The sequence below is a fragment of the Notechis scutatus genome, chromosome 3, assembly GCF_049901735.1.
Source record: "Notechis scutatus isolate UNSWTSFEM ecotype Mainland chromosome 3, rNotScu1.2, whole genome shotgun sequence".
Lineage (NCBI taxonomy): Eukaryota > Metazoa > Chordata > Lepidosauria > Squamata > Elapidae > Notechis > Notechis scutatus.
Genome location: NC_142011.1, coordinates 21,725,346 through 21,753,062, shown reverse-complemented (window position 1 = coordinate 21,753,062; position 27,717 = coordinate 21,725,346). Strand labels below are relative to the sequence as shown.

Here is a 27,717-nt window from a genome sequence, read left to right as displayed (position 1 = left end):
TGTAAGTACCATGAAAACTTAAGAAAACATATATATATATATATATATATATATATATATATATATATATATATATATATATATATATATATATATATATATATATATATATATATATATACATATATACATATATACATACATACATATATATATATATATATATATATATATATATATATATATATATATGGATCTTTGGTTATTCGGGTTTTCTCCCGCGTAAGATTGGAAGTATCTAGGCAACGTTTCGATGAAGTCTCATTCATCATCTTCAGGCTTCTGTCTTCAGCTCTGTGCTTCTCAGAGTGATGTGAGCTTGCAGCTGCTTCTTCCTTTTAACTGCTAGTGGGGTGTGACTTGATTGGTTGGGGGCTTGGCTGTGTTCTGATTGGGTGGGGGTGTGTTCTCATTGGTTGGGGGTTTGGCTGTGTTCTGATTGGTTGGGGGTTGGCCATGTTCTGATTGGCTGGAGGTGTGTTCTGTTCAGGTGGGGGCTTGGTTGTGCTCAGGTTGGTCTTAGTTACTGGGGATTTGAGCTGGTGAGCTGTGATCTTGCTGTTTGGCTTCGAGTTCGTGGTCGTGCTGCATCTTCATGGTGGGGATCAGTTCGCTTCATGTATGGCTCAGGGGGTTGAAGTGGGTAGTGATGCAGCTGCAGTGCGGCTTCTGGTTCTACCCCGAGAACCTCAGAAAACATATATATATATATATATATATATATATATATATATATATATATATATATATATATATATATATATATATATATATATCTTTGGTTATTCGGGTTTTCTCCCGCGTAAGATTCAAAGTATCTAGGCAACGTTTCGGCGAGGTCCCACTCGCCATCTTCAGGCTAGTGCTTTCGGCTTAGTGCCAGTGCAAGCAGTGTGTGACCGGAGCTGCCATCTCTCTATATATACAAGTGGTGGGGGATGGTGTGCTGGGCTGGTTGGCTGTGCTGCAGCCTCTTGATTGGTTGATGGAGTTGATGTTGGTATAATGGGCTGTGTAATGGCCTTTTGTTGTAGAGATATCCTGGATCTTGTGCTGTCATCTCCTGGGTCGTTAGCCTCTTGTGTTTTAACGGCTTGGGTAATGGGTTGTGTGATGGGCTTGTGAGTTCTTTTGTTGTGGTATCCTGGGTCTTGCGTTGTAATCTCCTGGGTCGTTTGTGTTTTGATCTCTTTTCGATTAGCCTCCTGTGTAGTAACAGCTTGGGTAATGGGATATATATATATATATATATATATATATATATATATATATATATATATATATATATATATATATATATATATGTAAATAAAACACATTCCATTCCAATTCAATTCTATCATTAATATGCATTAAAATCTTAATATCTTTAACATTTCTTTTCAATTAAATATCATACTTCCTTGGGAACACTTATAAACTTTCCATAGTTAATTCTTTTTTTTCCATATTTCTAACTTATATTTTTATAAATCATTACTAATAATTAAAAATGTTCCCTTTTAATTCTCTCAATCATTTTAATTCATTTATTTATTAACAAACATCCCACTGCATTACAATAAATATTTTATTCATCATCATATTTTCTAAAGTTATTTCTATTTGTAATATAACAAAGCTATCTTATGTACCTTTGCAGAATCCCTTTTACAATTAAATTTTCACCCATTATCTCTAAACAAACTTATGGTTACAATCCTTATATCTTTTCCCTGTTTCTCCATTTCTTGTTTCTGTCTTTTACAACTTCTTTTCCTTGCCTTCTTCCCCCTCTTCTTCTCCCTCCCCTTTTTACCCCCTCGTCTCTCTACTTCTAACTCTCTCATCTGTAATCCCCTCTTCTGTTGCTTTCTAATATTATACTTATCTTTCAAATTGTTCTTCTTTTTGGTTGTTTTTTCTAATCTTAAACCTTTCACCCTCTTTCCCTCCTTTTCTCCCCCCACTTAAAATTATTTGATCATTAAAGATGGCTTCTTCTTTGTCCCAATCTTCTTGTTCTGCAAGCGTTTCTTGTTGCTTCTCATAGTTCCAGATCTCCATTTCTAAGAATTGAAACACGAAGCCAAAAGAACTTATCTCTTCTTGTGCGTCTTCTTTCCATTTTTAAAGTTCTGTTTTCACTTCTTCTAAGAGTGATACCATTTTAAAAACTTTTAAACAACCACCCAGTTAATTTTAGTCATCTAGATGCAAAAACCAAAAATCACCAAGTAATCCAAACAATCCAAGGCTGTTTCTACTTGCTTCTTTTTTCCACTTTCTCTTCCTGGGGTTCTATGATTTTGTTACCAAGTTTCCATTAAAATGTATCTTTGAGGAATCTTGTTAAAATTTCACTGTAAGTTCCTTTTAATTACAGTTCCATTCCTTAATTCCAGTCAGTCTCCTCCATTTTTCCAGATCCTGCCCTTCTATTCTTTTTTTTTCTCCTTTCCAGCTTTTAAAAACTTTTAAATGTCCAGAAATCTTTATTATCCCTTTGACTTTTATTTTCAGCTTAGATGCCTATTAATGTCAAAGTGGATTTTTTTTCAGTTTCTTGCTTAAGTCGCTTAGCTGTCAGTATAAGGAAGGGAAGAAAAAAAACCTAATCCTTTCCCTTCTCTCTCTCCTTCGCAGCTTCAAAATCTTCTCTGGGAACAATGTTGTTAAGTTTAAATTCCAGGGTACCTTATTTGTTGTTTTTGCTGTTTGACCCGGTCAACCAAAACTTTCTCTTCTTATCTTCCTCCTACACATTCTTTTCCGGTCGAGTTCTTCTTTGTGGTGGCCATTTCTGACCACCGCTACAACCGCCTTCGGGAAAGGGAGTAATGGCCAGCTGGGGAGGAGAGATGCAGCTCTCCTCAACCCTGCAGGCAGTCTCCCCCCTCTTCACCACCTCTATGGGGTGGCTTAGCCCCGAAACCAGCCGGCTCGGGGCGCTCCAGCGGTGAGCACGGATCGAAGCCTCGGAGAGATGAGGTTTCGGTCTGTCACCGAAGAAACTCAAACCGGAAGTCCGTGTTCCCTTTATTTTTTTGAGCAGTGTATAAAGATGACAATTAGCACTAGCATAACAAATGACCAGGAAATCTTAGGAAAGCAGTTAGGTTGGCAAAATCAAGAAAGTACCTGAAAAGTGGCCACTCCATACAATCACCCAGAATCAAATCCTTCTTGAAGATTTTATCTTTTTATGATAACAACAGATTTATTTTACTTTTTTTTAACCTTTTAAACTTTTTTTAAAGTTGAATATCGCATACAGGTAGTCCTTGACTTTCAACAACTGACCCCAAAATTTCCAATTGCTAAGCAAGAGAGCTGTTAAGTGAGTTTTGCCCCATTTTATACTTTCTTGCCACCATTATTAAGTGAATCACTGCAGTTGTTCAGTTAGTAACACGGTTGTAAAATGAATCTGGCTTCCCCATCGACATTTTCTTGTCAGAATGTCACAAAAGGTGATCACATGACCCCAGGACACTGCAACCATCATAATTATGGGCCCGTTGCCAAATCTCTGAATTTTGATCATATGATGATGCAGATGCTGCAACAGTCGTATGAAAAATGGTCATAGTCCATAAACACTTTCAACTCCTTCCCTCAAAATGACACTATAAAGCACTGCACACCAGAACACCTAGACACAAGGACAGTTTTTCCCCGGAAGCCATCACTCTGCTAAACAAATAATTCCCTCAACCCTGTTCAATTATTACAAAGTCTGAATTACTATTACTGTTAATCTTCTCATCTCTCCTTATCACCCATCCCCTCCCACTTGTGACTGTATGACTGGAACTTTGTCGCTTGTATCCTTACGATTTATATTGACTGTTTCCTAGTATGATTTGATTGCTAATTGTATCTTATGACTATTATTAAGTGTTGTACCTTATGATCTTGACTCTTAATGAATGTATCTTTTCTTTTATGTACACTGAGAGCATTTGCACCAAGACAAATTCCTTGTGTGGCCAATCACACTTGGCCAATCAAGAATTCTATTTCTATTTCTATTTCTATTATTTCTATTTCTATTTCTATTATTTCTATTTCTATTTCCATTCCATTCCATTTTCCTTTGTAACTGAACGGTCACTAAATTAATGGCTGTAAATTAATGGCTACATATTTTTTGCTCCATACTATTTACATATGATATTTTCCTCGAATTATCTAACATGCCTACAAAATCCTTCTCCTGCTTATCCTCTAACAATTTAGATCCATGAGATGGAGTTGGAATCCTGATTTTATATTCCAATCGGTATCACTTTACACTTGCTCTTAGTGGAAAACATATGCCAATTTAGCAGTCATTTAATCGGTCCAGAGTAATACAGGCACTTTCTAGTAATGTTATACATTTTTCCTACCAATTTCAATTGGGGTTCCCCTCCCCCCAACTCCCCACGAAAGAATAGATTTTGACTGAAATGTTCTTAGGAAAATGGAATATTCTTGTAAATATATATAGTTACAAGAGGTCCAAGGGAAGTGAGTGAATGTTCTACTCTCTGCGAAACTGCAATTTCGAAGAGAGAATTCAGAAGGAATTCTCATAAAGTAAAAAAAAAAGCGGAAGATTCTTATAATAACCTTTGAGGGATTACAAGGTGGATTTTGGCACAACGTTAGTTTAGACAAATCCTTTCAGAATTCCTTTTTGTTTGCACAACCATCATTTTAATCACTTTTGATCATCCGTTTCTACAGCAAAATGATGTTTATAGTGAACTCCAGATGCTTTATGAATGTGAGAAGAAGCGTTTCTTCCTTTACAAATCTTTGGAGGAATCAACTCTTTATAAATCCTTGGGAGACCCCACTGTTTATATTGAAAGAACTCAAAATTTATTCCTGCTCTTTGTTAAATTTGCTTAGGAGCCTTTGACTCCTATAATTGAAAATATGCTGACGGCCACAGGCTTTTAGCCAGAGGATCTGTTTGTGAATCAGCATGAATAGGACCTCCAGGCGTCAAAGCATCATGGCTCTTCCAGAAATTGGTCTTTTTCCTCCAGGGATTGTGGTGATTCTGCGGATAACTAGCGTGCAGACTCAGCATTCTGGACACCCACTGGCTGGGCAAGAGTTGTACTTGCTGTTACAGCACAAGCAAAGCAGTAGCTCTCTGTCATGACCTTAGATACAGAATGGGTTATCATCAGTTACACTCCTAAAATATATATTATCTTTCACCAAAAATACAACCTACCCTGAAAGTAAGTCCTAGCTTGATTTTTACACATGCACCCAATATAAGCCCTACCCCCCCCCCAAAAAAAATAAGCCCTAATTAAGACCCCAGTCACTCCAGGGTGCATGGGTAAAAATTAAGCTAGGATGGGGGTGAAGCTGCCCTACTACTTCAGACAGTTACAGCCAGGCCCATTTCTTCTGCAGCTGGCAAGGCTTTCCTGAAAGCCTCTGCATCCAATAACAGAGCTCCAGATTGATCCAGAGCTCTGTTATGGTCTGCAGATGCCTTCAGGAAAGCCTTGTCGGCCTTGCTGGCCTCAGAAGAAATTCCTGAAGGCCTCTGACAGCAAAAAGGAGGCTGGGGGGCAATGCGTGAAAGTGAGGTGAGTCAGTGGATGACATCCCCCTCGGAAATAAGACCTGGTGCCTTTTTTGGTGGCAAAAAGAAATATAAGACCTGGTCTTATTTTGGGGAAAACACAGGTAGCAATACTGTAGCAATAATACTTAGACTTATATACTGCCCCATAGTGCTTTACAGCATTCTCTGAGCAGTTTACAAGGTCAGCATATTGCCTCCAACTATCTGGATCCTCATTTTACCAATCTCAGAAGGATGGAAAGCATTAACAGAGGGATACAATCAAGATCAAGTGAGGTACTAATACAACTCTATAAAGCCTTAGTAAGACCACGCCTAGAGTACTGCATCCAGTTTTGGTCACCACATTATAAAAAAGATGTTGAGACTCTCAAAAAAGTACAGAGAAGAGCAACCAGGATGATTAGGGGACTGGAGGCTAAAACATACAATGAACGGTTGCAGGAACTGGGCATGGCTAGTCTAGTGAAGAGAAGGACCAGAGGAGACATGATAGCAGTGTTACAATATTTGAGGGGCTGCCACAGAGAGGATGGGATCAAGCTATTTTCTAAAGGGCCTGTAGGCCAGACAAGGAATAATGGATGGAAACTGAATCAAGAGAGATTCAACCTGAAAATAAGGAGAAACTTTCTGACAGTGAGAACAATCAACCTATGGAACAGCTTGCCCTCGGAAGTTGTGGGAGCGCCATCACTTGAGACTTTCAAGAAGAGGTTGGACATATATGAAATGAGGATTGGAGATATGGATGCACAGTAAAGCCTGTAAAGGAATTGTGATAAGTGTTTTTTGATTGCTTTATACCTTAGCTGCAGATTATATATATTTAAAAATTGTTTTCAATGCTTTTTATATGTTTTTATGTTGTATTCTGTTTTTTATATTGCTTTAAACTGTTCTAGGCCACCCAGAATCATGTATTTGAGATAGATGGCTATATAGAAATAACAAGCAAATGAATAAATAAATGCAAACTATAATGTAGAATTATGATGATTCATTAACACTATTCATGGCACAGATAACTTTGCAGTCAAGCCCTGAACAATGATGTCTGGGTCTCCAAACTACTGTAATCTAATCACAAGCATGAGTGCACTTGATACACCAACCAAGGCTGAGTAAAGACCTCCCTGTCCATAAGTTTCAAGACTCTTTTTGCTAAAGCTGTGGATCTAAATAGTCTCTATTGAGAGAGCACAACCCCACTGAGAATTGATGCAGTCCTGGAAGCAGAGGGTTTTGGAACTAACAGCCTTTCCATCTTGCTTGGGTTGAGTCTGTATTTCTACGTCCCCATCCACAGACTCAATTCCCAACCTTTGCAGGAAGGATGACTGACAGTATCAAAAGCTTCTGAGAGGTCTAGAACGATAACAATGGTCACACTCCCCTCCCCCCCCCACACACATACAAGTCCCTCCATGGTTCGTGAGAGTGATCACTGCATATGTCCAGGCTTAATCCCAGATTGTAACAGGTCCAGATAATCTGTATCCTCCAGAGCTCTCTATAATTGTTTTCTCAACAACCTTCCCCCCAAAAGAAAGCAGGAAATGAGACATTAGTTATCTGTCCAGATCTGGTTCCCTGAAGTGTCTTTCAAGGCTCCTAAAAATGTCCTTTCCTGAAGAAACCCCCGCACTGATTATTTGCCTGAATCCAGCTTCTCTGTGGCCTTTTCATTAATCTGGCTAGGAAAAAGTCCAAGCAGAAGATCTAAGATCAGAGCTCTTCTCTGAGACTCTCAGGCTCAAAAACAAAGCAACCCTCCCTGCCACCATTCCAAGATGTCACTTCTGTCATCTCAAGAAAATTCTCTCTTCAGGTCAGAGTGGACTCTGACAACTTGGTCAGCCAAATGAGCCATGAAATGCTCAGTTAGTGAACATGTGGTGTATATACATATATTGGAAGCAACACATGTATACATTAAATGTGCAGGAATGTTATGACTTCACATCCTGCTTGGGCTTTTCCCAGAGGCAACTATTTGGTTATTGCATAGGAAATAAATATTACACTGGCCAACTCTTTGATCTAATACCACAAAATATTTTTGTCGCATTCATACATGTTTACATTTGGCAATGAGTTCTGAATAGTTCAACAGCTTGCAGACCATAAAATCTCCCCAACACAGATTATAAAGTTACTGTATTATAATATGTGTCTCCCATTCTGTGAGACTACAAACAGGATACGGTTCTAGCTGGCTGGGTTAAAACTGTATTCCTTACCTGCAGAAGGACCCGGCAGAGTTGCAGGTGGATTTCCAGAAGTCTATCCAGGTCATCACTTCCTGTGGTTAACTCCTTTTCCATTTGGGCATCACAGCACAGGGAAGAAAGAGTGGCATCATTGTAGATGCTGGTGCAAAGCACAAGAGGAGAGAAGAAGCATGTAATAAATCATAAATGCAAACCAGGAGAGGAGAGAACGAAGCTCCTATCCCATTCTTCTTTACACCAGAGGAGTCCTTGACTTACGAGAACAATTGGGCCCAAAATTTAGGTTGCTAAGTGAGACAGTTGTTAAGTGAATTTTGCCCCATTTTGCAATCTTTCTTGCCACCGCTGTTAAATGCATCACTGCACTTGTCAAGTTAGTAAAGTGGTTGTTAAGTGAATCTGGCTTCTTCATTGACTTTGCTTGTCAGAAGGTCACAAAAGGAGATTAACACGACCCCAGGACACTACAACCGTTGCCAAATGTCTGAATTTTGATCACATGACCATGGGGATGCCACAATGCTCATAAGTATGAAAACCGGTCATAAGTCACTTTTTTCAGTACCATTGTCACTTCGAATGGTCACTAAACTAATTTATAGGTCAAGGAGTATCTGTATTCCCTTTACATTGTGATAGAAATTAAATGTTTCTGGGACATAAAATTTTTAAAAACCTAGCAATTTTGAAAAAAAAAAGAATTTCAGAAGAGGTCCTTTACTGGACAGGGAGGTCCATCTCAGCCTTCACCACCTTGGTGTCTTCTAAAAGTGGACTGCAACTCTTGGCCAGCCTGAAGAACTTCAATCCCAACCCAGCACAAGAACTTCAGATCAGAGATGGTTGGTCTGATTGCTACCATAGCTGATCAGATGCCTCTAATAAGTTTGCAAGTGCAGCATAAGGCCAACTGCCCTCCCAACAACTGATATTTGGTACCACATGGCGTCTGAACATTCAACTATGTTCAGGGATTAATGGATATTGAAAACCTTCATGAATTTGGCTAACCTCATTTTAAAGCCTTGACATGTGATATGTCTTATATGCCACTAAAACAGTCAGACTCACTTATTTATAAAACTCTTACATCAGGAACAAGAAACCTTCAGCTCACAAGCCTATTCTGGTTTGTCAGACCAAGTTTTTAACTCAAGATATGTTGAGTAAAAACTCCTTTGGCCTGGACCAAATGTTTTCCTTTCCCAACAGAGACCAGTCAGCCTTAAACTGTCCTATTGCATCTTTCCCCATGGAGTGCTTGCTGCAGTTAGCTAAAAATGACATGCCATAGTAGATTGAGCATATATTTTCTTTACTATTGTCATAGTAGATTGAGCATATATCAGTCTTTTCTCTATTTTCAAGGCTCAATTTATAGTCAGTGTATAATAAGTTATTTTGGAAGTTAATAACCTTATATGGAAGCATCTACCTGGTGCTGCAGGTCCTTACACTTCCAAAGGATGAGAGTTCATCAGCACTGCAATCAGCATTGAGGAAGTTGAAGCTTTCCAACACAGTCTCTACCATCAAACTCTCCATGGAAGAGTGTTTGGGATGATACTTTTTGGGCTGTTGGTGACATAAAGCAAGCTATATATCTATGCACACAGGAACATATTCTATCTAGAGAATAACAGTGTTCTCAAATGCATCCATAACAAATTATAGGGAAGTCCGCCTTATAATCACATTTTTTTTCTTAAAAATGTGGCTACAACCACCACATGTATACAATATAATGCATATATTGTAATTCTCAGAGATATTATAATTTCTCAGTACAACTGAAGTAAGGATGAAAATTACGACTGTTTATAGATACCTCAGGCAGCAGAGTTCTTCATAGGAGAACTTCAAAAAACTAATTTGATTGAAAAGTAATAGTTCAAAAACACATTAAAAATAAATATTTAATAACAGAAAGGCTGCCAATAAAGGAGTCATTAAAGATATCAGTTGCAAAGTAAAGCCTTGAATGCTCTTCCCAAAGTAAAGCCAGAGCTCTTCCCAAAATGCTGAATTAATTATATTGAACATTAAGTACATTTACTTGTCAATTAAACATATTTTAATTTTTGTCTTATTTTGTACATATGCACATAAGTAGAACGATGTATGCATATATTAGGTTTTCCTAATCTAGTGGATTCTAAGCTTTTGGTGGACTTCAGAACCTACAATCTACTAGCCAGACTTTTCAAAATCCAAATACTTGGAAGATTTCAATACCTTTAATTTGTCCTGGATACAAAAGACCTGGTATTCCAATTCCTCCAGTGGGCTAGGACTTGGGTCCTGTGACTTCAGCAAATTTAATACTTCGTGTAGGATCTTCTGAATTGACTTGGTCTTTCCAGTAGGTTTGGCATCATCATCATTATCATTCCAGTCCGTTTGTTCAACAGAGAGAATCTTTCTTTGTTGCTCTGAAGGGTGATGCCAGTCCCGAGTGATGGATTTACCACCATTTTTGTCTTGTTCCAGCAGACATGATGGAATAGTTAAAGAGGTTTCAGCATAGGGTGTCTCTTGTAGGATATCTAGAGTTCTGTGGCCAGGAGGCTGGCATATTGAAATATCCTGTTCTTCTCCTTCTGCACAATTATTCTGCAGAATAGCCAGTGGCAACTTCCTTTGATTTGATGGTGGTGTCATGTTTCTGCTTTCTGTCACTTTCTGATCTTCAGAACTAAATGAACTTCCTTCGGTTGTCTCGGTAAGGCTGTGACTTACACTCCTCAGGCGCATGTTAAAATCACAGTCAGCCAAGTAGCTTAGGATGCAGGAATCTTGGGTCTCTTCCCTAATATTTGCATGCTTCTTACCTTGTTGCAAAACAGACTGTGGGAAACAGGTGGAAAAATGCAATTCTCTTTGGGACATTGTAATGACCTTCATATACTTTAGGCTCAGCTCTTAAATTAACATGTCTCAGAAGGTGGCAGCACATGGCAACTTTTGTAATGAGTTCAGAAGCTAAATAAGTTTGGACATGGTTAGTTCTTGGGTAAAAAACTTCAGATAACACTGAGGCTGTAGACTAAGCTAAGTCAAAACAACAGCAAAATATCTAGAATGTTTATATATTATAAATTACTTTATAATGCTGCCATGAAAACTAGCAAGGAATCAACCTCTTCTCAAAGATATTAATGTTACATTCTTTCAGTTGTATGCTTTGGGGTTTTTTCACTATTTATATAGGTTAGCAGTGTATCATTCTCAGGTATGTCTTTCTCTCATTGTCCTTTCTCTAAGCCCATGATGGTGAACCTATGGCACGCGTGCTGGAAGTGACACGCAGAGCCCTCTCTGCTGGCATGTGAGCCGTCACCCCAGGTCAGTTCCACTGCACATGCGTGCACGCCTCCCACCAGCCAGCTGATTTTCAGGTATCTGCCACGCATGCATGGGGGTGGGGCGCATGCAAGAGATGCATGCGCATGTGCAGGGAGGCAGGAGAGTGCAGGGGATTGTGCATGCATGTGCAGGAGGTGGGGGGAGCATGGGGAGCACATGCGCCTGTGCAGGGGCAGGGGAGCACAGCGGGAGCATGCATATGTGCAAGGGGAGGGGGAGCACGGGGGAGCACGTGCATTGCATTATGGTTGCAGGTGCACATGCACACACACACGTATGCATGTGCATACTTTCAGCACGCAACGACAAAAAGGTTAGCCATCACTTCTCTAAGCTATTATAAATAACAAATTACCATGGTTCATTAATTAATTCTAATCCAGTTTAGTTTTAGCTTAGCAAAGGGGGAAACATTTTTCTTGTAACACTCAATGGCTTCCTAGAATAATTTTTTTCAGACTTTATATCTTAGGACAACCTTCTTGAGATGACTAAAAAAAATTCAAACATCGGTCAGCCCAATTACTAAGGGATGCCAACACAATGGAACAACACCCACTCTTAATACTCATAATACAGTACAATTGTTTTTACAGATATTATTTTCAAGTGCTGCAAATTACACATGGCTAACATATCTAGGAACCATGGATAGTTTTACAAAACAAAATTTTAACTGGTCTCTTAAAATCCACCTAAGCCTGGTGGTCAAGAAATAAAGCTAAGGAGGACAAATTCTGCAAATGTTGTTCCAGTCTCTTGATTATTTGATCGTTTTTTCTCAATCTTTTCCAATAGAACAAAAAAATATATATAGTCTCTTTTCTTCACTTCCCCACCCTTTATCCAAGTCTTTCCACTCTATCAAGCAAGATTACTTTGTTGAGAAACAAGCCTCAACAGAATCAGGATATTGCTTACATCAACATCATCATCGTCAAAATTATTATCATCATCCTGAGAAACTTTCCTTTTCTAAAGGGAAATTGTTTATTAGCATTGCAGAAAGAATGGCATTTTTCTTAACAAGAATTACAAGAATGTTTGAAACAGAAAATCTATCAAGCTGAGGGAAATTCTACCCATCCCAGAGCCTGCCAAAAGTGGATCTTTCCTGTTAACAGATCAGCTGTTTAATATTCCCCCTGTTACTTGGATTTCCTTCATTTTAATATTCCCATCCAGCAATGAAGAACTATCAGGAACTGGCAGGATACTAAGTTTCAACAGCCTTAATTTCACAAGAGACCATAGAAGAGTCTATAGGTTATGGTATGCCTTTTAGAAGAGAAACAGATCCTACTTCATGTATACTTACAAGGTAATATTTTTCTCGGAAGCTGGGAGTGTTTGGAGGAGTCCAGCTGTATATGGAGTTTTTTCTACTTCCCACAGAAAACTTGGTGGTGGACCCAGGGGACAAAATTAAGTTCTCGGAATCAAAAGGACTGTGGATTGAAAGAAACAAATAAAACCCAATAAGTATTAGAAAGCCAGCACATGTTTATCTGTATGCCAAAGCACAGAGGAAGTCTCGTGTATTTCTGCCAATTGGCTTTCTCAAATTCCCCATACAGACATACAATTCCAGTCTTGCAAGACATACCAAGAATGTGCTTCAAATGCTTTTGTAGGAATTATTCTTCAAGGGGTGCCTTTTTTTTTTTTACCACTGGAAAGATGCAAATATCCTAGCCACATGAGACATCTGATGAAGCCGTAACTATGGATTGTGGATGATGAGAATATGCTGAGCAAATTGCTAGAGACGATTCCAAATTGCACCTACCAACCTTTTGGGAGTTTCAGATAAGACTCACTTTATTTATCTGAGCTCTTGTACTACATGATGTGTTCTTTTTATTCTCCCAGCTATTTCTCATGGTATTTATTTGCTTCCTTAGTTTAGTTCTGTTTTATTTGATTTTTATAATGTTGATGTACTCGGACAATATTTGAGATGCAACCTAGAGCTTTTCACTTTCAAATTATCTTGAAAATAATTCTATGAAATGGAGAATAAAATACATTACACAAATACAGATAAATTAATTTGGAACTGCCTTACTTTTGAGTATTCTGTTTTACTTTTACAATAATGCTTGACAGTTTTTGATTTTAATTTTAAAAAAAAAGGAGCATGGAAAATGGTCGTGAGTTCTGCTACTGTTATATATGGACTAACAATTTATTTGGGTTCTTCAGAGTCTTTTAAAAAGTTTCATCATGGTGAAACCTTTTCTTTCTTGGTCTGTTTTTGGAGCTGTGGAGTCAGCATAACCAAGACAGAAGGCTATACTGCAGTTAGAGCCACCAAGAGAATCCACAATGTGAAATGGTAAATGATCAGGGTATAGCCCAGAGATATTAAAAATAATAGATATGATGTCTTGAACAGGATTACTTTTTCTGAGTTATAAGGACACTGGATGGGGACCAGAACTGTACGACTGTATTTTTGGAACTGTGAACTATCCCTGTTCTTATCTATAGTGATAAAACTCTAGAAAGGCCCTGCCTGAATAAGGTCCAGCTCTGAAGAATCGTGTTAACCTCAAGTTTTGGTCATAGTAATCTCTTCCAATCTGTTCTCTGTTTGATGTGGGGAAATACTCGAATACAGTTCATCAGTCTGGAACCCTCATTACGTATCTGATATTAGCACAATTGAGAAAGTCCAGAAATATTTCACTAGAAGAGTTCTCCACTCTTCTACTCGTTGTAGAATACCTTATGCCACCAGACTTGAAATTCTAGAACTAGAAAACCTTGAATTACGCCGTCTTCGGTCTGATTTAAGCATGGTATATAAAATCATACATTGCAATGCCCTACCTGTCAATGAATACTTCAGCTTCAACCATAACAACACAAGAGCACACAATAGATACAAACTCAAAGTAAACCGCACCAAACTTGATTGCAGGAAATACGACTTCAGCAACAGAGTGGTCAATGTCTGGAATACTCTACCCGACTCTGTAGTCTCTTCCCCAAACCCCAAAAACTTTAACCTTAGACTGTCTACTATTGACCTCACCCCTTTCCTAAGAGGTCTGTAGGGGGCGTGCATAAGCGCACCAACGTGCCTACCGTCCCTGTCCTATTGTTTCTCTTATTCTTTTATTTTTTCTTATATGTACCCATTTCATGTATTCACAACCATGTATACACTTATACTTATTATCTTGTAAACAATTGGCAAATCAAATAAATAAAATAAATAAATAAAATAAATAAATTCAACTCCCCTCTTGGCTGCAATTATGAGAGTTAAAGTCCACCCATCTGGGGACCATCATGTTTAAGAAGCTTTTTTTTTAATTGCTTTTTGTAGTGTACTTGTTTGCATACTCGTAATACTGCATTCCTATTGGACAAATACCATCGCTAGCGATTGGTAGATAACAACAGTTCCGATTGGCCGCCTAAGCGGCGGGAAGTTTAAATAAATGCCATTGGTTGCGAGCCGCGAGCAGCCGCTATAAAAAGGGCTGCCGCGGCTTGACTTTAGTTGAAGTTACTGACAGTTAATAAAGAGCTGAATTCAACTCCGGTCTCGAGTCTGCTTTTGTTCTGGCGATAGAACACTTTTCTTCTGCAAAGAGAGCAGAAACAACAACATTTGAGAGCTCCCCTGCAGCTCCAGGCTACCCTGGAAAATCAGTATTTGATAGTAAGCATATGGTCACAAAGTAGACAATAGACTGTCAACATTTAGAGCTGCAATGTGTCCAAATTAATTTTAATTCATTTCTGTGTAATGTATACATTCAGGCTAAAATTATTGTGTTTGTTTATGGTCTCTTTTCTAAACTGAGGTTCATCTCTTTTAATGGTTTCATTGTATTTCATGCTTCCCACCCATAATTTCAAAAACCATACTGGTTATAAAGAGCCTTTGTATATATTTCCCATTTTGTGTATTTGTAGGATAGTATTTTCCTACCATTAAGCAACAGATGAACTGGATGCTTGTTCTGAAATTAAAATCCTCTGCATAGATAAGGAGGTGAAAGTCTTTCTCATTGCTCTATGGCTTAAATAAGGGCTGATGGAGTACAGCAGGATCTACAAGACCAAAGATCTTTTTCTCCTTGAGATCCAAGCATGACCCAAAAAAATACTCTTAATTAATCAGCCACCTAAACTCACAGATTTGGCAGTAGCTGGACTCGGTTCTCATCCATCACCTTCTTAGTTGTCCCAGCAGAAAGAAGCCAGGAGAACCTCAGAGTTACAGCTGTATCAGAAAGGACTGTCTGCTATATTGTCTCATCACAAACACCTGGAAATATTGCTATTCTCATGCTTGTTTAATGTAGTGTTGAAGGCATCAGGCTAGAAACTCGGAGATTATGAGTTCTAGTTTTGCATTAGGCATGAAGCCAGGTGGGTGACCTTAGGTAAATCATGTTCTCTCAAACCTAAGAAAGAGACAATGGGAAAATCTTGCCAAAAAACCCTGCAAGAATGAGTTCAGGCAATCACCAGGAGTCAACACTAATGTAGAGCCTTCACACACAAGCAAATCATGTCATTGTTGTGAACAGAGGAGAGGCAAAGGGAGGGGAGGGGGAGGGGAGAGGAGAGGAAAGAAGGAAAGGAAAAGGACAAAAGGGAAAGAGAAATAGTAGTGTAACGTTGAGTCCATGTCCCTGAATTCCTTGCTCCTGTGCTATTGGCTTTCTGCAAGATGACTAAAACTACCAGGTCCAGGTGACCTTTTGAACCTTAGTGATATCATTTAGTTGACCTTTTTGTTTGGAATATTATCTTACTAACCCAGCCTTGATAATGTATGTGCTTTTTTCCCCTCTACATTGCATTTCATTTCTGTAAACTATCTGGAATTTTGGGAAAGGGGTGGCATATACATAAATGAAATAAATACTTCCTATGTGTAACCAATCTACTGCACGTGGAAAGTTCCCATTTGTGTGAGTGGTCAAGTTGCGGGGAATTTGATTGCAAGAGCCTTCTTTGGTTTCTCTATTTAGCACCTTAAAGGAAACCCTCTGCCCAAGTTCCTCTGAAAGCCAAAACTAAATAGTTTGCAAATTCTGAGGTAAAGGCAATACCATTACCAGTGGATGAAGATAACACAACTTTCAGTCGTGGCTCAAGCCATCAGAAGAAAAAGGGGAGAAAATGGATGGGTAAAAGGGAAGGAAGGAGCATAGGCAGGAGTGGGCCAATTGCACCATGCCAGAGTCTTGTCTAAAGCAGAATCTTTGCAATTCAAAAGGTCCCTTACTTCTGCTGTTTGCTTTTCTAGTCCAACTAATTTTCACTCCGTGATTGGCATCATCCAATAAATGTTGGCATTTGTTACATTTTTATACTACTGTCCTCCAACATGCTCAGAACAGCACACTTGGTTTTGTTCTGTTCTCACATCAAGATAAGGAAGTTAAGCTGAAATGTTATGCCCTAGTTCCTCACAATGGCAGTATTTGAACAAGCTTGACCAGGTCACTTCAAAATTTGGTACACTTTGCTACACTTGCATTTGTGAAGTTGTTTCAGTTTTAACCATTGTGAGATTATTATTTTTTGTGGCCACACATGTTGGACCAATTGCCATAGTGCTAGATTGATTAAATGAATTAAATCAGTAGCAAAATTATCTGTGGTGTGAATTTCTTTCACATATCAGTGATCCCGTATTGTATCAATTGGTTTTAACAATGATTTATTGGCTAATAACACAAGTAGCAGGGTTCATAGAGCGTGCTAAGCAATAAATCGGGCTTTATAAATTACAATGGCTGATTAATATACAACATATTAAGTTAAGAGCAAGCAAACAATTTTATGGCTTGGTGCAAGATGCGACCTTCTAGTATGCTAAATCATTGCTATTGTCTATTTTGGTCTAAAATTCTTAATATGATGTGTGAATTTATATTTTAGGTTATATGGGACTGAAAACACTGCCTCCACAAATTAATTGGTTAATCTGGGTACTTGTCGAAGCAAGTTAGCACCAGCAGCAGTCTATAAATGCACAGATTTCAGACATCCATGCTTATAAATTCAGTGTTAGAAATCTTGTACAGGAATCCAACTTATTTTTCAAGAAGCTATTATTTCCTAATTTATCTTCTGTAGAATATTGCTACATGAGCAGATAACTCTCCAAAATTGAATTTTTGGTTTCAATAATTTTAATTTAAAAAAAAAACCCTCAAGAGGCTACTTAGAACCATTGGAAATTCCTAATTCTCACTCAAAGTAGAGAATTTGAGACTCTAGTGAAGTTAGCATTCTAGGGCAGGGGTGTCAAACTCACGTCATGGTGGCGTCATGTGATGTATCACGACTTTTTCCTCTTTGCGAAACTGGGCTTGGGCATGGCCAGCGTGTGACACATCCAGCCTGCAGGCCATGAGTTTGAAATCCCTATTCTAGGGAAATTTGGAGGAAGTAACTCTGACACAGCCAAATTCTGATAATGAAAGCTGTTACACCTCCATCAACCCCCCAGCAAATGTTGTACTTTGAGCTAATCTGAATGTTGTTTAGTGGCTTTTGGTTTGTGTTCATGTGGAAGCTAGCCTCTGTGATTTATAAACTATAGTTTATGGCTTAAAGAGTTGTGGTGTGACCCCCAACTAAGAATGAATTATTCAACAAATTATGATTTTCCACTGGGGTTTTAAATGGTGCATTGAGCAAATGCAGTCATTATAATACATCTGCCAGTGCATCTGTCTTCAGCTCTCTGTCTATTACTGCAAATACTCACATGAGAGCATGCTGCAAAGATGAACCACAGCAAAAGCTTTTGTGACAAGAAATCTTATTCATTCTTATTATAGATCTGTAAACAGGGCTGTTTGTACATACAGGTAATCCTCGACTTACAATGGTTCATTTAGTGACTGTTACAATGGCACTGAAAAAAAATGACCTATGACCATTTTTCACACTTACAACCTTTGCAGCATCCCCATGGTCATGTGACCAAAATTCAGATGCTTGGCATCTGGTTCATATTTATGACGGTTGCAATGTCCCATGGTCATGTGATTATCTTTTGCGCCCTTCTGACAAGCAAAATCAAAGGAGAATCCAGATTCACTTAACAACCATGTTACTAATTTAATGAGCACAACGATTCACTTAACAACTGTGGCAAGAAAAGTTATAAAATGGGGCAAAACTCACTTAACAAATGTTTCACTTAGTAAGATAAGTTTTGGGCTCAACTGTAGTTGTAACTCAAGGACTGCCTGTATCTATTCTTTGAAGAGTCCTCGGTTTACTTTGAATATATAAATAAAAAAAACACATAAGCATTACCTGTTTTATAATTATGTTATTTTAACCTAAAAAGATATTTATGAAAAGAGAAGACAAGATTGCTTATAACACCAAAAATATTTGCATGAATAAGAACTAGCAAGCAAACTACAAAGAAAAGCCAACATATTGCGGGATTGTGGTTGTTATTATTGTCATTATTATTCAAGACCCTTTATGCATCCACTTTGCAAAAGATCAACAGATGGAGCAGAGTCTTAATATGAGAGAAATGGCTTTTAATTTTCCTAGGAGGTATTAGCTCACACAACAAAACTTCAGTAAAAAAAGATTTCTCAGAAAAGCTATTTCTGTCTTTAAATGTTTCTTTCCAGAAGACAAAAGATAAAATAAAAATCTTTGTGTTATTTTTTTCCACCATAAATCACATGGCAGAAATCCTACTGGTGCTGTTATTTATTATAGATTCAATATATCATCCAAATATATTTTCACATGCATAATTTACCCAATTTGTCAGATCGGTATTTTGTGGTAACCTTAGAACAGCCTTTCCCAGTTTGCATTCCTCAGACCTGTTGGGAGTGCCTTTCCCTTGTATTCTGGTCATCATGACCAGGGATGACCAGAGGCCATCGATATATTTGATAGATGCTAAACAGAGAATGCTATCTACAATCATGTCCTGATTAGCAACAGAGCACCTTCTAGAGTCATCCAATCATCTTTGTGCCAAAACAAGAGTAACACTTAATTTAGAGTTTCCCACAACTGTACTTAGCAGAAGTGGTATTCAGCAGGTTCTGACCAGTTCTGGAAAACCAGTAGAGGAAATTTTGAGTAGTTCAGAGAACCAGCAAATACCACCTCTGACTGGAGATTTTACAGTATCCTTCCCCTGTCACGCCCACCAAGCCACACCCACAGAACCAGTAGTGAAAAAAATTGGAATCCCACCACTGGTACTTAGACATCACGGTCTATCTTATGCTGCGAAGGGGTTTATGGATAAGCCTAGGTTGCAAATGGGCCAACATGCACACCTCCCAAATCAAAGCATTATGCAGAGGTGCACATCCTGTGTGCTGATAGGTTGATCCAACTTCCTCTTCTGTGATTTGGTGTTTGAGCGCCCCCTAGCCAGAACCTTCTGTATAAATGCAACAGCTATGCAACTTTCTCCAAATGGCAGGCACACATGTTCCTTCACATGGAACGCCAGAGAGGTCTAATCCAAGCTTCATGAGGGCAGGGGTTATATTGCTTCATCAATACATCAAGGACCCTGTGAAGATGACAGAAGCCACTAAATGGAGAATTGATGTATGCAAATATGTACTTCCAAATACGTACTGTTCCCAAAGATCTATGTTTCTCAAATCACAAATACATGGCAGGGAGGGGGGAAGGGTCTTAATCTGACCCTGATGCAACTCCTTTAAGGATGAAAAGGTGAAAGTGGGGATTTTCTAGGAGTGGAAACGAGAAATTTAATGTAAATGCAAAATGTAAAATCACCAAACCGGTAGTTACATCGGTCGGATCCCACCCCTGCTTATATACCGCTTCACAGTGCTTTTACAGCCCTCTCTAAGCAGTTTATAGAGTCAGCATATTGCCCGCAACAGTCTGGGTCCTAAATATGCCCATTGTTCCTGTGGACACTGCAGATTTAAAGTCTATAAATTAATAAAATTAGGTAGAGATGGAAGCTTAGCAAAAGCCAAGGAATTATTGCCGTATTGGAGACCCAGGTTCTGATCTTTAGGTTCATGAGATAAAATTTTAAAAATAGCAAATCCTCAGAACTCGTGTATAGCAATAGCACTTAGACTTATATACTGCTTCACAGTGCTTTACAGCCCACTCTAAGTGATTTATAGAGTCAGCATATTGCCCCCAACAATCTGGGTCCTAAATATGCCCATTCTTCATGTGCAGCATTAAGAAGTTGAGCCAGGAAGTGCTAAAGTTACCACAGATGTCCTTGTACAAGATGAGAATGAAAACTGTCCTTCTAAATAAGTGAAGCATCATTTGAACTTTAGGAGAGTGGGCAGAAACTCTTCTGAATCAAAAGAGCTAATAGTGGGAAAGGACTGGCAAATGCCAAATGAATCAAGACTCACTGCAAAAGGACACTGTGGAAACTTCTGGCACCAAAAGGGAGAATCAGAAACAATTAAACTGTTCTTGGCTACACACAATTCTCTCACACAGGATATTTCCCCTGCCAAGAGACAAGAAGCTTGACTGCAGTAAATGCTTCAAATACAGGCTCTATCAATACTGAAGCTAATTCAGACAGGAGCCAACTGAGAGGTGTATTGCTGAAAATATCTGATTGTCCTTGAAGTATAGGAACCTGAGCCTCCATTTTAATGATACTTTAATCAGTTTCACTCAATTTCGGCAGCTTGAAAATTTGGACTTCAGTTTCCAGGATTATCCAGCCAGCATGGTGGGGAATTCTGGGAGTTGAGGTCCACACAAGTTGCCAAGGTTGAGAAACACTGATCTAGATCTCTTTTGAGAAGTCTGCATGGAGGAGGGGATATGATTTTACCTTAAATTAGAAAGTATCAGGACATACAACTGGTGAATTCTATTCTCTTTTTATTTACACCTTTGTATTTCATCTTCATACAAAAAAAGAGTGCTCAAAATGAATAATGTAAAATGCAAAATCATTAGGTGTTTTTTTAAAAACATTTTTCTATAAAATACTGCTTTAATCACTTGTCTAGGTATTTCCTGGATTTTTATTTGATTTGAATTGTGGGGAGACAAAGATTTATTGTAATCATCCATAATGATACACTGTAGGTATACCCAGAACCTTTGAAGATGTAATAGAGCTTTCTAAAACAAAATATGTTAATACATAAAAAAGGAAGGTTGCAAACAGTCTAATAACTGTTTTTTTTCTAAAAAATTTTTTTTAAAAAGAATGAGATTAATCCCATGGTTTTATGGAAAGGAACTTTTAAAATATGCCACTGTGAAAGAAAATGTGACCTCATATGTGACAACAACATTGCTGGGACAACTTTAGAGTTTCAAGTCCATCTTTTCATAAGTGATCATAAATTTGAAGAAAAAAATCATTTTTAAAAAGTTTAAAACCATTCATATTCTTCGTCAGGAAACTTTGAAGAGACAAACCTGGCTAAAGAGATGCCATGACTAAATGCATGTTTAATGCTTTGGTGTTTTCAATACAGAAAAGCCAAGAAAAATATATACATGCAGTTCTTCCCTTCTCTTCCTTTGGGGCACCAGCCAAACATCTAATGTGCTGTCTTAAAAATTCTTCTTTACTGCCTTACCACATCTTCAGAGACCTTTTTTTTTTTTTCATTTATTTGTACAGAACTAGAAAACTGAATATCCAACCATTCCCAAAAAGTGCATTTTTTCATTTATTTGTACAGAACTAGAAAACTGAATATCCAACCATTCCCAAAAAGTGCATTTTAAAATGGAGCCACACAGACAGAGTAGCTGGCTAAATTATCACCAACAGTGAAGACTGGAAATTTTTAAAAAGAAAATCTTGAAAACAGCCACAAGGTTGCGGCATCAAATTCTCCCTCCCAAACATCAATTTTTCCAGAGGAAACATTTATAGAGACTGGTTGTCATTACCAGATCAGAATATGGTCTGTAATAAGCAACAAAGTCTATGCATTGCCAATATATTTGAACCACAATCCAACACTTTTTTTCTCAATACTGTATTAGATTCGCTGTGCAACAAAAACTGTCAAGTTAAGGGCTACTCCATTCTCTGTTCATTGTGTTGCCAGTTGGAAGCGTGCTTCATATTAAGGGTGTGCAAAATGTTCTGGAATGAATGTTCCAACTCCAGAACAAGTGATTCCAGAAAAGATTGGACCTCCAAATGGACCACTCAAAGTATTCTGGAAGGCTTTTGGCCTGTGGTCCAGAGGTGGTGCATATGGCATGATCTGAAGTCACAATGGCTCATTTTGAGGTCAGATTTCTTTCAGAAAACTTGGAATTCCCTGCCTTCAGGTCAGTGAAGCCTGTTCGTAGGACAAAATGTTCTGTGATGAAATATTTTGTACCATCTCCTTTGTACACATGATACACATACACACATGGCCAGAATGAATTATCCAATAGGATTTAGGAATAAAAACTGAACATGCACACTGTTGTGCTTGGACACTATACCTCAAACATCATCTGGAGATCTGATGCTTTCTCTCTGCTATTTACTCTCCCCCCACCAAAAAAAAAAATACTTTCCCCTTAAGAATCATTTTTTCTTAAGAAGAAGGTGATATCATCACTTTTGGATTCAATTTTCATTAGGTTACCAAGTGCAAGGAGATAACATTATTTTTGTTGCCACCCATTTTGCTTGTTATACATTTCGTGTGACATAGCAATCAGCATGCAAATTAGCGTTCTTACTTCCAGAGCACTTCCAATTGTAGTTTGATGGTGCCGAGTTCAGTTATATCCACAATAATGGTTTGAGGCCTAGTTGTAAAGAAGTCGAGGCTGTCACAGGTTACAATGCCAACCAGGATTGTACTGAGTCCTCGCAATTCTGTTACCTGCAAAAAAGTATCGGTCAACCAGCTTTTCACATATTTTCCCCTTCCCCCAAAGATTTGGCAGAGGAAAAAGGATTGAGCAAAAATACTCAGGTGAGGAATGACAGGGAAGACATCATTAACTAGGATTTCTAAACTACCTAAAGAACAAGTATAGCCTTATAAAACTAGACATTATTCTAATCTGAGCACTTCCTTTATCGGGTCAACAATACAGTATTTCTACTGCAACTGGAATCCAAAATGGAGGGAGGCAAGGAGGAGAGCAAGTTAGGAGAAGGTAGCTATTTAACCATCATGTTCCCTCCCTTTGCAGAAAATAAACCACAAATGGATCCAGCTGTTGCTTCTAAAATATGAAATCTGTATCTGAAAGATGGTAGAATGGGCAAATGATTTAATTAACACTAATGATAGAAGAGAATATTTGTAGCTCGGGGATGAACTATTGGCACCTGGGTGCTCTCTGAGCTTGGTCGTAAGCAACTGCCCAATCAATGAACCATGAAGACCATTTCTACCAATACTGACAGGGCAAACCGCTAGAATATAAAATGAGCAAACCACATTGCCTACTAGCACTGATGATGTTACCTAGTTTGTCTGCAAGAAAACAACTAAACTCAGAGAGCACCAAGGACTCCATAATTAATACTACGTACAATGTCATATATAAAAGCCATACAAAAAGCAACTCTAAAATCATATACATTAATTCACACTGACCCCACCCCCAAATGACATCATGATGAGGCAAGCAGAACCAAACAAAACTTTATTGTTCTCTCAGATGGAGATTTTTTACCTGGTAAAGTAAAGGTTCCCCTTGCACATATGTGCTAGTCGTTTCTGGCTCTAGGGGGCAGTGCTCATCTCCGTTTCAAAGCCGAAGAGCCAGCACTGTCCAAAGATGTCTCTGTGGTCCTGTGGCCGGCAAAGGTTCACGGAACACTGTTACCTTCCCACCAAAGTGGTCCCTATTTTTCTACTTGCATTTTTACATGCTTTCAAACTGCTAGGTTGGCAGAAGCTGGGACAAGTAATAGGAATTCAGTCTGTTATGCGGTGCTAGAGATTCAAACCGCTGAACTGCCGACCTTTCTGATCGACAAGCTCAGAATCTTAGTCTCTGGGCCATCACATCCCTTCTCAGAGAACATAGATAGGTCATATTCTTATCATGCTAACATAGCATAGTAGTTGGGAAAGGAGCAAATCTTTGGCCAACTGGATTTGGAACTTAACTTTACACCCTAACCTGGCTGATACATTGCATAAACTTAAACATGGTTTATTGAATTAAGTATAGTTGGCTGGGTTCACACAACACACAAAACCATAGCTCATTATTTAGAAATCACAATAAAGGCAAACCAAAGAAATCACACTAAGGTTTTGCATAACAAGTGAACCAGATTACAATATTATAATATTTCACTTGATATTTTTCTTTTTTATTTTGGATAGGCTTACTCTATAGAAATGTATACCTGGATGAATTCTATAGCTTTTCATATGTCTTTGCACTACAATTCTCATTCTTCATTGTTAAAAGATACTGGTTGGGTCAAGGGCCACCAGGTTAATAAACTATAAGTTTATATCAGAAACATCTTAAGAACTATAGATCACTCCAGCGCAGAAAATATAGCATCCAAACAAGAAGATGACAAAAGTGTTCTCATGTTACTATTCCCATCAATGTATAAGACAACATGTAAAATTAACCATAAACAAACTTCATACATGCATTTACATAACTCAAAGGACTTCTACCACTTTGATGCACAACCTGTTTCTAATGAAACTTAAGTTCTGAAATGACAAGAAAACTCTTTTGTGACAGTAATTTCACACATGCAAATCATCAGCTGATGCTATATGAACTCATCCAAAGATGGTTTAAAACAGTGTGTCTACATGTGGAATCCTGATTAGCCAACAATAGAAAAGCCAGTTCTATTACTTCTCCCTTTAATTTGGAGGAGATGATTCATCTGTATTGGCACAATGAAGGATCTGCATGGTTTCTCACAACATTTGCATAGTGCATCTCAATTAACCTCTCATCATGTAGAGAAGAAAGGAACATTTTAAGCACATTTCCATAAGCTTGGCTGGAGAGGAATCCGGAATTCTTTCCAGCAGAGCTCTGCCTACCCCCCAACAAACACATTGCCAGCACAAGAGAAGTGTTGCCAGAAAACAAGCAGTGTTGCAACAGTTGTTTGCAGAATGTAAAAGTTTCCAAGCAGACTATTATTCCAAAGAATTTTGAAAAAGGATAGAAATGGCAAAACCTGGGCAGAGTGAAAAGTGGAATCAGCTTAGAGTATCGACGTAGCCTGATTAAGTCGAATTCCTCTTGAATTCCCCTGACCTTTATCTAATGCCAAGATAGACCAATGCTTAGTTGAGTAGATTCTTGTGCTTAGCAATAGCAATAGCACTTAGACTTATATGCCACTTCACAGTGCTTTACAGCCCTCTCTAAGTGGTTTACAGAGTCAGCCTCTTGCCTCCAACAATCTGGGTCCTCGTTTTGTCGACCTCGGGAGGATGGAATACTGAGTCAACCTTGAGTCTGGTGAGATTCGAACTGCCAAATTGCAGGCAGCCAGCAGTCAGCAGAAGTAGCCTGCAGTACTGCATTCTAACCACTGTGCCACTGTGGCTCTTAGACAAATCAGTTTAATTGGTAGTTCACACTAGAACTGATCTTTCACACCTTATAAAAAGCCAATTCAAACAATTTTTTTAAGGATATGGAAAGACTAGTTTACAAAGGATTTGCCTTGGCCCACTCTTAAACTTATTGGATAAAGTTATGAGACTTCCATTGAGAGAGAAACATGCACCAAATACTCTAGCAGTACTAGCCAGGATAACCAGAAAATAAGGTCATAAAAGTCCAGATGGCAGCTCCAATGGTACAATATAAACTTTTTTTTAATGTGGATCTTACCTTGTAAAATGATGAGGCTTTGATCACACTATAATGCCTATTATCTTGCCTTTTTAAACTATACCCTGCAGATACCCCTGCTAGCTACCAAAAGAAGGCTTCCATTCATGCACATTCTTACCTTGATTTCAAAATTCTCATGAAGACTGGGTATAAAAACTTTTTCTTCCTCGTCCCAAGTTTGACTGTCATCTGTCAGAATCTTGCCTTTTATTTTCCACTTTTGGCGCCCCAGCCGTATAAACACCTTCAGCAATATACAAACAAGAGACAGGACAATCTATCATAAATGCATTTGGGTTTTGTTGTTGTTTTGCAGGAAACGATGGGAATTGTTGGATCACGCAAACTGCATTAAAAAACCTCAGCCAATATACAGGCAGAGTGCACTCCATATTACATGCTAATGGTAGTTTCCCTCTTGAGTGGAAACAGCTGATAGAGAAGTTAGTTTACTTTATTGATTAGCCCTTGGACCGTATCAAAGTGCAGAGTTCCAGACACAAATAATTATTACTAAAAACTGATAAAAACAATTTAAAATGGAATTGGATAAAATACAATTTAAAATGAAATTAGAATAATATACAATAATTTAATATATAGATAAATAAAATATGATAAAATTATATTTCGGTGTCACCCCTACAATCTACCCCAATCAGTCCCATATATGTCAATCTCAACCGAACCATTTTGCTTAAGTACTGTGCTGTGTTAAATGTTATTTTCAGATTCTGGCTGTACATAAGGTAAGTTGTTTTGATATGGGGATTCCAATGGGTCATTCGTGTAGTATATAGACCAAGGTACTTATCTCTCACCCTCTTATACAGGCAACAATCAAATAGGAAGCGATCCAGGTTGATAGAGAAAGCAAGCGAGGAGGAGAAAGTAGGTGCAGTGATTCATTTAACAACTGAGGAAAGAAAAGTCGTGAAATGGGGCAAAACTCACTTAACAACTGTCTTGCTTAACAGCTGAAATTTGGACTCAGTTGTGGTACATTGTGGTACGTTGTATCTGTTCAGCTGCCTAATGAACCAAGTGCTGCTTATTTGTATTTGTCAGCTAGATTATTTCTAAACACATCTTGAAGAGGGCAAGATCTATGATTAAAAATAGGCTAGCTGATTGGTCATAGATATTTGGGAAAGAAGCAGGAGGAAGTTGAGGGGGAGGAGATTTGGGGGAAAAACATGTCTACATGGACTATTTACAACTATTTAGGATTTCAGGCAGAATATTTTTCTTTCTACCTAGAGATGCCAAGAGTTGGACCTGGGAACAAATGACCTCTCACTAGTACTAAATAGCCAAGTATTTCTTTTCTATAATTTGCTAAATACTATACCTCATATTGATCACCCGGACAGAGACGAGCATAACCCACCAATCCTGGATAAAGAAACACAAGAAAAACAAGTAAGAACCTAAATTCATAGTTTCTGAGAAAAGAAATCAGTGACATAAATTGTTGGTGATCCCCAATTACATAACCATCCCTTCAACTAAATGCCAGAACAATTATTTGAGGTCCAGCAAATGAGTTGGAATGGTAATACCAAAGCTTCTGTTTCAGTACCTCTCCAGCAAATGAATTCTCCTGATTGTAGTCCATGCCAACTTCATTCTCATATAAAATACAAAATGCATGATCAAGCCCATCATTATGACAGATCTGTCTTAGTTCATGAAATGAAGGCCCAGCAA

At 38.3% G+C, this 27,717-nt stretch overlaps 1 protein-coding gene across 3 annotated transcripts in view; it reads right to left on the bottom strand.

Moving 5' to 3' along the window:
* Positions 1–27,717, bottom strand: part of RIPOR3 (RIPOR family member 3) — a 123,886-nt gene that overhangs the window by 19,974 nt on the left and 76,195 nt on the right. For all 3 annotated transcript variants that reach the window (XR_015748443.1, XM_026664976.2, XM_087959287.1), the window contains exons 9-15: positions 27,359–27,402; positions 26,126–26,251; positions 22,894–23,039; positions 12,500–12,629; positions 10,051–10,662; positions 9,251–9,390; positions 7,825–7,954 (exon numbers count right to left, since the gene is read on the bottom strand). Coding sequence is in view for 2 of the 3 variants with exons in the window: in XM_026664976.2 (XP_026520761.1) it covers positions 7,825–7,954; positions 9,251–9,390; positions 10,051–10,662; positions 12,500–12,629; positions 22,894–23,039; positions 26,126–26,251; positions 27,359–27,402 (1,328 nt within the window). In the remaining variant the exon portion in view is untranslated. The remainder of the gene's footprint in view (positions 1–7,824; positions 7,955–9,250; positions 9,391–10,050; positions 10,663–12,499; positions 12,630–22,893; positions 23,040–26,125; positions 26,252–27,358; positions 27,403–27,717) is intronic.